Genomic DNA, 11,934 nt, shown 5'->3' with positions numbered 1-11,934 from the left:
CGCGTGTACACACACACACACACACACACACACACACACACACACACACACACGAGTCTCGGTACAACCTTGGAGTAATAATTCTGACGTCAGAATGATTACTCCAAGATACAACGTAAGTCGTAATCGACAGAGTCTCGGTACAACGTAAGTCGTAATCGTGCCCGAGTGGAATATTAGTGAGATATTAATTAACCCTATATAAACTGCCACCGCTGACCGAATTGTCTTAGAGTATCCATAACTGTAGAATCACCTACGAAATAAGTGTACCAAGGCTTCACGGTAGGTCTCATGAACACCTATGAACGAATTTGCGTACGATGCCTGTTATTTATTTACTAATCAGAAACTGGTTGAGTTTAGACTAATCAACAGACACAACAATGCAACCGGCATTATAACGATAGTGATTTTATTACTTTATGATATAAGGCACACTAACACACGCACGATGACGTCATAATGACGTCACAATGACGATACACGCATATCTGCCGAGTTCTCAGCCGTGATCAACATACCGACAGGCGAGGATGCTGTGTATGAGACACGTGACGGTCATGCGCATGCGCGCGCTGCGAGAGTTAACAAGGCTATATCGCCTCCTCTCAAACTGAAATTGTGGCGCATAAGAGCCACAACGATTCATCCCTATTCGACAATTTCTCTCGCGTTTATTGGTGTTTAATCTGACTAATCGGGCTTTGACTGACGGACCAAAGTTTCCATAGCAACTAGTTTCACGTGATCGCCAGTAATAAACAATACATATACAAACGCGCGTACGCACGCACAGATACTCACATATGCGCACTCTTACACACAGAGTAACGTCAATATATAGAAAGAAAAGCAACACTGGGAATTTAACAACATACCCACTCTACACTCAGCACCATATGAATCGATTTCGCGTGCTTACCTCCTTCGTGCGGAGGTTCTACTGTACGTGAGATCTAGGAGAGGTTAGCAGTATAGCGCTTCATAAAACAGCGATCTAACTCTGGGACGCCCTCCAACAATATTACCAGTAACTGGACAACGTTACTGGTACGTAATTCGGTCTCATTAGGCTGCTGCGGTTGCTACTACAACTACGGATGTACTGATAACTACTAGATTGTATTACTGAAGGGCGTCCGATAGTCTATCATGAAGCGGGTTTAGCAGACGATTCGGCTGAATGCAAGCCTTGGGTCCAACGTGTCACCCAAAGTCGGACACATTTCGTGCGTCTACCCATGTGTAGTTCATAAGTTTACCACGTTACCTCTCGCACACGCACGCACGCACGACCAGTGCAACGAGCAAGTGTCGACGTGTACCTTCCTTACAGCTGCCTGAATGGATTCCATATTGCATTCCAGGTGCGCTACCATGATTAGATTGTCATTATGCAGCCGATCACTCAACACATTTGGCTCGGTAGCGCGGGGGGAGGGTGAGGAGGGCACATGGCAACAGTAGCAGGGGTCGCAGGAAGCACATGCGGTCAGTAGCTTGCGCACACGCACTTTCTTCGCACACGCTACTTACGACTACACTAGAATAGAGCAAGCCTCATCTCCAGCTTGTCAGATGAGAAAGCGTCTTATCATGCATTCAGCCGAGGCGGACTCGTACGTAACCCGCTCATGACTGTCCTACCTTGGAGTAATCATTCTGAGTAATCATTCCGAGTACTCCAATGATTACTCAAAGGTCCAGCCAACGCTGGACAGCGCGCTATGTGCTAAGACCGGCATCAATCACCATGCTTAATGTCACGTACAAACCTGTGCGTCCGGTGCGCTGGAAAAGCCGTGCATATCTGCCGAGGATGAAGAAACGCGGCAGATCCATCGCAGGCCACTTATATAGCGCTACACACGGACGCACGCACAGACATCGAGCGAGGTGACAGATACACTTCATCTGCGACAGTAATGTCTTCGCTGTCCCCTTCCCTCAAGTTCGTCTCTCATTCGTATATCATTTTGGTGAATTTCTGCGTCGTCCTTGCATATTTCTGCACCGCATTCGCTGCGTGTCTTGAACATGTAGCCAGAGAGAGAGATAATCAGCCAACAATGATATCGGCGAGTGAAACAGAGCTTGTGAGATAACGGGAACTACAGTCAGGCCATCTGTGACAACTTCAGAACTTTCCGATCGCGCGGCCAAACGAGGAGAGCAGAGGAGAACGTTCGTTGGTTGTCACTGGCCCGACATGCGTTCACTATGCACAGGCAATATGGCTGGACCTGCACGTAATCCTAACGAACGAGTTTCCCAGGAGCAGCCATAAGTTGCTAGGCAGAACGAACGCACGGATATCGCACTGCGCCCGCGGCACGGCTACCAGCTCCACGCTGGTCAGACCACACCTCTCACCAAGCCAGAGGAATGCAGGCAAGGACTTCGGGCGCAGTGCGACATCCACGCATACATACGAACACAAACACACACGCACGCACACACACATAAACATACGAGCACAACGTTGTCGCAGTGAAGAAGGCCCAAGCTCCAGCATGTCAGCTTGGGATGCGAATCGATCGTCCACGGCGAGATTAGTCGAAGCCCGATATTACAAGCGGAGCGAGCGCGGGAGCGTCCTGCCACCTGGTGCTCCCAGGGGGCGCCACGCTCCCGCTTCCCGCGATCACAGTGTAAAACGCAGAGCATGCTATACTTCCGCTTGACGCGCCACCACCGCGCAGCCCGTCGTCTCGCACCCCCTTCTCCTCTGAAGCCATAAAGAAGACATAGAGAGAGGGGGAGAATGAGGAGAGGCTGACTGCGCGGCCTGCGCGGGACAAGCACGCTCGCAAGGCGCCGAGAACTGCCACGGCCCGGAGTCCTGCCGGCGTAGAGAAAGCCTCAGGTCCAGCGTGTCACCTGAGGAAGGCAACGCAAAGCAGCAGCAGCATCATTCGTCTACGCCACGCGCGGGGACTCTCTAGCAACAAGGGCACGTCGCAGTTGTCGACTCGATATAAGTTCGAGACTCATTTTCGCCCGCACTGCCGTGAGTTTTACGCAATAACAGAGGATGTCGGCGTTTCCCAGTACGAAGGCAAACGAGCGCGCAAGTAAGCAGTACGGGGAAAATGAACCCCTCTCATTCCATGACTCAGCAACGCAGCGACAAGGGCACGGTCACGAACCCACGGACGTGCCTGTGTGCGCTGTCAGCGAGAAAAGTGGTTAGCGTGCATTGCTGAGCCATGGCTCCAAGGAAACTACCCAGAATGCAATTGGAATAAAGAAGGCCTCATCTCCAGCGTGTCAGATGAGGAAGGATGCTCATTCGTTTATGCCAAGAGTTTCTAAGATGGCTATCCTGGAACAGTTATGCGGATGACAGGACCGGGTGACAGAACACAGTAGTTAAACATAGACCACTGCATGGTGTCAGCTGGTCGCGCCACCGACCCAGAAACATACCTATTAGTTTGGCATCGTAAACATTCGCTGCCACTCTAACAGGCCTGAAGACAGCACAGCAACCGCCGTACATTTGCCCCCAGCATCTTTCCTTGTACGCGGCATCATGCGCACACGCACCGTCCTCACCTAGTGACGTATGCGAAGTAGTGTCACCGGCAGGAGAAAATTTGTGCTCGCATACTTAGCTGACAAATCTCTCTTACATTGAGATGAACGCACACGATGCAGTATGATGTTTTACCCTGTGCACAGACAGTCTGCACACACTCCATGATGTGCTACTGTGTACACAGCCACTAATACGTCCAGTGGTTGACAAAGTTTGAGTAACATATAGTCAACAGCTAGGTTGTCTACGATCGTGTGTCAACAGTTAGCACGGCTGGGAGCACGACTGCGTGAACGCATGCGTGAATCAGGTAAAAACATTTCTACAAAGATTTCGTGATTGGCCGAGGAGCAGCCACTGCTTCACGTGCGTTCATCTGGTGACTCAACCAGCAACTTTGGCATGCTATAAGTTACAAACTGTAAAAGGGTATAAAAATACAAACTTTCAAAAATCTGTACATCGTTATTCCACTTTTAACCGATTTTCCTGACTAGATATTTACAAAAGAAAACGGGGGTAATAACGTGTTATGTGGTTAGAAGAAGAACTGAAAGGTGTTCTGACCTGTAATGAAACTTATGAAAGTTTAAAGCTGTCAAAGATAACTTGATACATATTATGGCTGTGTTACCTGGGCACAGGCTAGGTCCGACGTGTGTATGAACTGTTGGATGAGCTAAAGCTAAGGCTATCTGTTGTAACATGTGGATGTGAAAACTGGAGTGGACAAGGCTCCTTGATATACGTGCGGCAAAATAAAACTGCTATCAAAAATAAAATTCACCAAAATTCAATATACACAGCATTCTCTCACTTAACAAGTCATAAATACATTAGTAGAGTAATAAATAATTCATTTCAAATGTACACTTATTCCCAGCGTGCAACTGTTTAGAATTTTCCCCAAAAGCTCACATCAAACACTACACACAGTGACTGGCGAACAGAGTAGTCTAGTTGCCATGGAAACCTACCGAAGGTCACCAGCAGCAATGCACAGCGTGCCACTAGTCAAATTAAACACCCAACGCGATAACAAGCAATTGATAATCAACAAACATTTAACTAAACACGTTATAATTCAAGAGTCGGGAGGGGAGTCCAGAAAAAAAGCGACTCATAAGCAGGCCTTCAAAATGCCACAAACGACCGAGCTCACAGCTCTTCATGTATCATGGCTGCCACAAAATGGTGGGCAAGCTGTCCGAAGCCCTCAATGCCATGTGTCCACAGCCGATGCATCACAGGCTCAGAGGTCACATGATAGCCCAGTGCAGTGACGATTGTTCAGGCCACACACTACAGATTATATATAACATTTAAAACTTCCCCAGCCTTTCATTTGTTAGACAGTTCTATTTCAAAATGGGTTAAATATTGTTGTTAGTATGGCAATTAATTAACACGTTACACATCACTACCTACTTGTCGATTGGTGTTTTTATTACAAAAATTCAGTTTTTCTTAAACCTTGCACAAACAATTACCATTATTAAAAATCCAATCAATAAACAGAAATAATAACCGTGCCGAATTCCGTCAAACAATCCAAACACCCATGGGACGCCCAATAAGATTTTTTTTATTAGAACTGAATTTGTCCCGAAAAATGTCGATGGCCCTCCCTCCGATACTAAAACCAATGCCTCGCAAACGTTAATAGCAGAAAATGATTTCTGTGGCCAGTGTAGTCATGCAACCTGAATAATCGTCACTCGTCGTAGGGTACCGTGACAGACACAATCCACAGTGTCATAGTAGCTCGAATACCTACCACGGGAGCAATGGTTAAGCTCAGTGACCTCTGAACTCAGATGCAGTGGATGCAGCTCACTAGTGACTCCAAACGCACAGGGAGTTGAGAAAATAAATGAGACAAAACGTAAATCCACAAGATCGCCAACGTCATCCTCCTCACAGGGAGTAAAATTCGTGTCATCATCTCAATGTGGGATAGTCGATACATTGGTGGGATACACTTCATACATGGTTGGAGACAACGTGCATGAAATACAGCCAAGGTATATAAGCAGAGAGAACACAAATTGTGTGCCGATGTTGCGCTGCTAGTCTGTTCATCTCTTCTTGCACAACTCCTTATGCACCACTTAAATGACCGAAATGATTCAGAGAGTGTTTGGCAGTTGAGTTGTTTTATTTTGATAGTTTACTTATGATCCGTACGAGGGCGCTTTTCTCAGCTCTCATGCGCTGATTGTCTGCTCTCAACTCTTCCATGTTCTGAAATCAAACAAATGTAGTATATTATAGACCCTCTCTAAACACCTGTAGTAAGATCTAATACATAGATATCAACATAAGAGTGCATTATATATATTCATGTGATAATATTGCACTTCATACACAGAACAGATACATAGATGCTTTTATAGATCAAATTAATTGGGGGTTTAGGAAAGCTTGGATTTTTACAAAGAAACAGTAAATAATGCATTGACCATCCAATTCACCTAAATTTACACTAATATTTGATGATTATGGATTATGATATTATATAAAGTCAGTTTACGAATGCAATTTAAATTTGCTTTTTCTTTTGCAAAGTAGACTTTTGCAAAGCATAATTTTGCATAATAATAACACAAGCATTGAAGGAAACATGAAATAGTTTTCATTTACAGCAGATATTTCACACACGTTTCACACTTCCATATATCCTAATGCACGCACGCACACACGAAGGCACGCACACTCACGAAGGCACGCACACACACACACGAAGGCACGCACGCACACACGAAGACACGCACACACACACGAAGGCACGCACACTCACGAAGGCACGCAGGCACGAACGCACGCATGCACGCGAACACGTATGCAGTTGAGCACTCACATACATAAAAGCACACTGATGCACACATTCACAAACACGCACATGCACGCACACACGTACAAATACTATCGCACACATGAACTAAATGAATTAGAATATAGATGTTGTAAGCAAAATCCAAACAGAAATAACAAGAAGTCCAAACAGTATGAACTCCACAAAATGTTCTGATAGCAACCTGTACCAGAACGGTAACAAAGCAAGCAAAATACACAACATATGAACAGGGTTAAGCTCCTGGATAAGCATAGGCAACTGACAGACAACTTAATGGTTGGTTATGTATACAAGTATTGGCACACGTGCATGCACACGTACGGCCGCACACGTGCATGCACACGTACGGCCGCACACGCGCACAAACGCACGCACACAGCAAAATACTGTGACCTTTGTCTCTATTAACATGAACACGTTTGCTACCAGAGATGGACCACAGTCGTTTTAGAAATTAAGATGCAACGGAGGAATTCCTGTTCAGAATGCACATCATAACTGATATCATTATTGCAAAACTGCTGGTTAAGGTTCGGACTATTATTAGAGATTTGTCGGTTAATTCAGGGTCGTGGTAGCGATGTCAGCACTTGGGAATGCCCTGCAAATAATTACAGCTATATCTGTTTCACAGAGATTTCTGCTCTGCTTATACCAAGTGCAGACTTACTAGTTGACAGCTGCCTATATCACCTCGAGTTTATATATAACTCATGTTCGTTCGAAAACCGTTCAAGGAAAATTTTCCAGTTTTGCCCGATGACTAAAACTGATGGCCGATTCGGGACGGTCGACTCGGCTGGGTGTTGCTATTCAAAAATGCGCAGAATTTAAGTTGCAAGGATTTCACTAATTGAATAATTCACTAATGAACCCGGCCGCTGTTATATTATGTAGACGTGAGGCAGTAATATTTTCAACCAACTTGCATCATTTTAATCCACAAAACCTGTTCGTTTTCACGAAAAATCCGTTGTTAGTTGTTTGGTTGGTGTTTGTACGGGACTCTGATATGCGTGCAAGCGTCAGACATTGAGGCAGGGACATGCTGTTATATAGCCTCTATGCGTGGAAACTTCTTCATGCCAACATTACATCATTTAGCACTACATTTACCAGTTACTTGGAAAGTTTTGACACCACTCGCGTCAGCGCCCTATTTTCCTCTTTCAATTTCGTATTTTCAGCTTTTAATTTTTCCAATTGCTGAAACAAGAAGGTTTTTGACATCAAAACAAAACAAAATGTCAGAACAGTGTTCACCTGTATAAATAAAATCCATTTTAGCAAAGGGAGTGAATGGTCCCCGATATATGAACCGGATGAAGTACAGGGTAGCATGTAAACTATATTCTATACATTACCATAACCTGTATTTGCAGCTCACCTTCACTTCCTCCTCCAATTCTGACATCTTTTTCTCCGTGATTCTTTTGTCCTGTAGAGAAAAAATCGAAGATTACCCATTTCCCCCCATTAGCAACTACACATGAACACCACACAGTGGCTATCTCCGGTTCTATACACACCGCAACTATCGCAACAAGACAAACCTATGAAGCGCACTTAAACCTTTCAACTCGAAGCTATTATTAGTGAAGCATCATAGAAAGATGCCACTATCTCAGTAATAGTGTTCTCTAATGAAGAAGAAGACCAACCAAGCAATCAATCAGGCACAGCACTATCAACGACCACTCACTCAGACAGCATATATATATTTAGTGAGCTGTAATAGGATACACTGGTTATACCGCATTTGCAAGAATACTAGCTATTAGCCAAAGAAATAAACACAAGCGTGTCTGCTTACCTTCACGTCCAATCCTCCAGCGTCTCCATTTCGCAACTGAAACAGTGGCAAGAAAAAAAACACCGGTTAGACAAAAAACTCCCGAAAATAACACGGTAAAAACTGGGCCAGGAAAATGAGAGTGCCGACTAAAATAACCACGTAGGTATCGAGCAACTTTACCAGCAGAACTGCTTACCAACTCTTCAAGTTGCTTTTTGACCGCTTGAAGATCAGCATCGGTAGTTCGTAGCTTATCTTTCAAGTCTTCGTTCGTTCGTTTCTCTTCTTCGTACAACTGCAGCACGACCAAGAGTAAACATCAGATCATTCGATACTTGAGCAACCCTGGGCATTGTAAAGTGCTGTTCATATTACCAGGGGTGAATACTGTCAAATTTTCATTGACAAGTTCAATGACAATTTCAATTCAATGACAAATTCATGACAATTCTGTCATTATTCACTCCTGATATAGGATCAGTCTCGATTGCTTAAGATCAGTCTTGTTGATCAGTCTCGATTGCTTGTCGATTGCTTAGGATCAGTCTCGATTGCTTAGGATCAGTCTCGATTGCTTGTCGATTGCTTAGGATCAGTCTCGATTGCTTGTCGATTGCTTAGGATCAGTCTCAATTGCTTGTCGATTGCTTAAGATCAGTCTCGATTGCTTGTCGATTGCTTAGGATCAGTCTCGATTGCTTGTCGATTGCTTACCACCAACGCCCCGACTCCCCCTCACCTACATAACCACTGCACTACTCCTACCATCCCACCAACGCCCCGCCCCACTTATCTACCTATAACCACTGCACTACCCCTACCATCCCCACCAACGCCCGCACACCCCCTCACCTACATAACCACCGCCCACTTCACCGTCAAGTACCTACATCTAGAAGCCAACTCTCCAACTACCATCCCCACCAACGCCCGCACACCCCCTCACCTACATAACCACCGCCCACTTCACCGTCAAGTACCTACATCTAGAAGCCAACTCTCCAACCCAGCATCCCACCACGCCAGAGGAAGTGCAAGGGGTGAGTGCTACAGCTTCCCCACCGGGTAGGCTTTGCCCCCGCAGGAAAAAACAGTAGTGCTTCAGCGCGAACGATCTTTAAAAAAATTGCAGTTGCTTTTTATCTGTTATACCGTTGCGCTATAGTCGCAGTAATACTTTTGAAACCAATCACCATGATGAAGGGCTGATTCATCTGTACATAGCATATATTACTATATTACATTATATTTTAACACATTACATTATGTATGTATGTATTAATATATGTACACATTATATTATATATTACATACAATAGTTATGGTTGTGGTAATAATTTCCCGTTAAAAACGCTAAAGATACCATTTTTATAAATTTCAAATTAGGGGAAAACCTTAGTTTTGTACAGAGTTTGACAACTTGCAATGCGAGTCCCCCACCCCTAGGTCTAAGGACGACAGCCGCTTGGATCTGGTGCCACCCCTACAGTGGTCTGCACCACCCACATCCCCATCAATTCAAAACTCGGTCACCCACATTCCAACACCCTATACCACTCACGTCTGAACCCCGCCCCTAACATCACCCATGCCCTTACCCTGATACACTCTAACACCCTACCATCCACACCCTAACTCTCTTCACACTCTGCTGCATATGCACTAACCCCATCACACTCCACCACCTCCACCCTAACCCTCCCCCCCACACACACACACTACGTCACACACCCTAACCCCCTCGCACATACACACTACCCCCTCCCCCTTAACCCCCCCTCCACACACACACTACATCACACACCCTACTCCCCTCGCACACTAACCTCCGTCCAACGCTCACACCCTACCAACCACACCCTAACCCCCCTCCACACACACTCTACCCCCTCGCACACTATAACCTCCGTCCAACGCTCACACCCTACCAAGCACACCCTAACCCCCCTCCACACACACCCTACCCCCTCGCACACTAACCTCCGTCCAACGCTCACACCCTACCACCCCAACACCCTTAATTTACGACACCAGAGAGGAGCGAGAAACTAAAAACGCTTACACTAGCAGAACCAAATCCCGAATAGCTGGGACTCGCGTCTTTCGACAGAGCCGAGCCTCTCTCGTAGGCGGAGTAGGGCGTGTAACCGCCGCTCAGTGACTTTGCGGGACTCGACGTCGAGCCGTACAGCGACGACGAGCCGTAGTTTGTCGGCGTCGAGTAGCCAGAGTTAGACTTGGGCGTGCTGTATCCGCTGCTGTACGGACTGCTATAGCCCGACGAGCGCGTGCCCGAGCCGAGACTGGACAGCAGTGGACTAGAGTAGCCGCCGCCGGTGGCCTTCGAGCCGTAACCACCGCCGCTGCCGTAGTTGCTGCTGCCGTAGTTGCCGCTGCCATAGCTGCTGCTGCCGTAGTTGTTACCGCTGCCGCCGCTGCCGTAGTTACTGCTGCCGTAGCTGCTGGGTGAGTACTTGTTGGATGTATTCCCCGTCCCGTACGACGAACCTAGACCGTAGCGGCCGTACGACATGGTCAAGCGGTGATGCTAGCAACTGTGACACGGGACTGGAGGCCGGGATGCACTCTGGCCCCGATCCACGCCGTCCGGAGCCGTGTGCGTGTGTGTGGTCACGCACGCTACACCGTTAGCAAGCACTACACTGCAAGCTTGATAATATATGATGCACGTTATTGATTTTTCGATGTTGGTTATATTATCCGAAACTCGTTTTTTGTCAGGTCCCTCGCGTCCGATGCGTGGAATTAATAAGCACTCGACGAAACAGCCTCAGAAATCACTGACAGTACGCTATAACTGACAATCCATGTATCGTGGCTCGAGTCAAGCTGCGTACACGCTAACGCAATGACGGTCTCGATGCCAAACAAAAGCACGTGTCTTCATTCGGTCCAATAGCAGCTTATGACCGTAGCAACACCTTGTGCACTCGCAAAGTACGACGCGCGAAATTAACAACACCTGGGTAACGTGTTCATACCCCGTGACGTGTGCAGCCGCTGTAAGCGCGCGCGAACAGTACCGCGTAGCGTGCACGCAGCCAGCCCGAGTGCTGCGAGGAGCAACCGCTGGTGGCGCCACCGTACGCGCAAGACGAGATGGCGCAGACTGAAAGGAATGCCGGACGTACGGGTGGAAGAAGCAAGGCACTGCGAAGCCCTAATGCCAGCCAGCTGCAACACACACCAGACGCCGGCGAGCTATTTTTAGCGGGAAAGGAACACATGTAGGGCAGCGGCTGCCGCGTTTGAAAACAAATAGCATGTGGATGCGCGCGTACGCGCCTCCCCGACCCGGTCTGCAGCCCCCTGACGCCGCTTGAAATCCTGTTAGATGAAGTTAGCCTAACTACTTCCTCGCTCCTCCTATCACATATATCACTCCACGATAGGATGCTGTAGTAGTACGCGGGATTTCCAGTCGTAGTAGCAATAGCTGTCGTCATATTCGCAGCAGCAGCAGCAGCAGCAGCAGCAGTAGTGCCACTAGCAGTAGCAGTAGCAGCAGCAGCAGCAGCAGCAGCAGTGCCACTAGCAGTAGCAGTAGCAGCAGCAGCAGCAGTAGAAGTAGTAGTAGCAGTAGCTGTAGTCATATTCGCGGCAGCAGCAGCAGCAGCAGCAGCAGCAGCAGCAGCAGTAGCAGTAGCAGCAGCAGCAGCAGCAGCAGCAGCAGTAGCAGTAGCAGTAGCAGTAGCAGTAGCAGTAGCAGTAGTAGTA

General features: G+C 47.1%; 1 protein-coding gene across 3 annotated transcripts in view; it reads right to left on the bottom strand.

The window, feature by feature from the left end:
• Positions 1-394: 394 nt before the first annotated feature.
• Positions 395-11,934, bottom strand: part of LOC106813027 (protein phosphatase 1 regulatory subunit 12A-like) — a 55,604-nt gene continuing 44,064 nt past the window's right edge. For 2 of the 3 annotated variants that reach the window (XM_014817074.1, XM_014817088.1), the window contains exons 19-23: positions 8,393-8,491; positions 8,215-8,250; positions 7,789-7,839; positions 7,518-7,607; positions 395-5,788 (exon numbers count right to left, since the gene is read on the bottom strand). In XM_014817074.1, the coding sequence (XP_014672560.1) occupies positions 7,521-7,607; positions 7,789-7,839; positions 8,215-8,250; positions 8,393-8,491 (273 nt within the window). In that variant the 3' untranslated portion in view covers positions 395-5,788; positions 7,518-7,520. The remainder of the gene's footprint in view (positions 5,789-7,517; positions 7,608-7,788; positions 7,840-8,214; positions 8,251-8,392; positions 8,492-11,934) is intronic. The other variant, XM_014817082.1, reaches the window with a different exon arrangement.

The sequence above is a fragment of the Priapulus caudatus genome, unplaced genomic scaffold, assembly GCF_000485595.1.
Source record: "Priapulus caudatus unplaced genomic scaffold, Priapulus_caudatus-5.0.1 Scaffold22, whole genome shotgun sequence".
NCBI classification, from domain to species: domain Eukaryota; kingdom Metazoa; phylum Priapulida; class Priapulimorpha; order Priapulimorphida; family Priapulidae; genus Priapulus; species Priapulus caudatus.
This window is presented reverse-complemented; position numbering and strand designations above follow the sequence as displayed.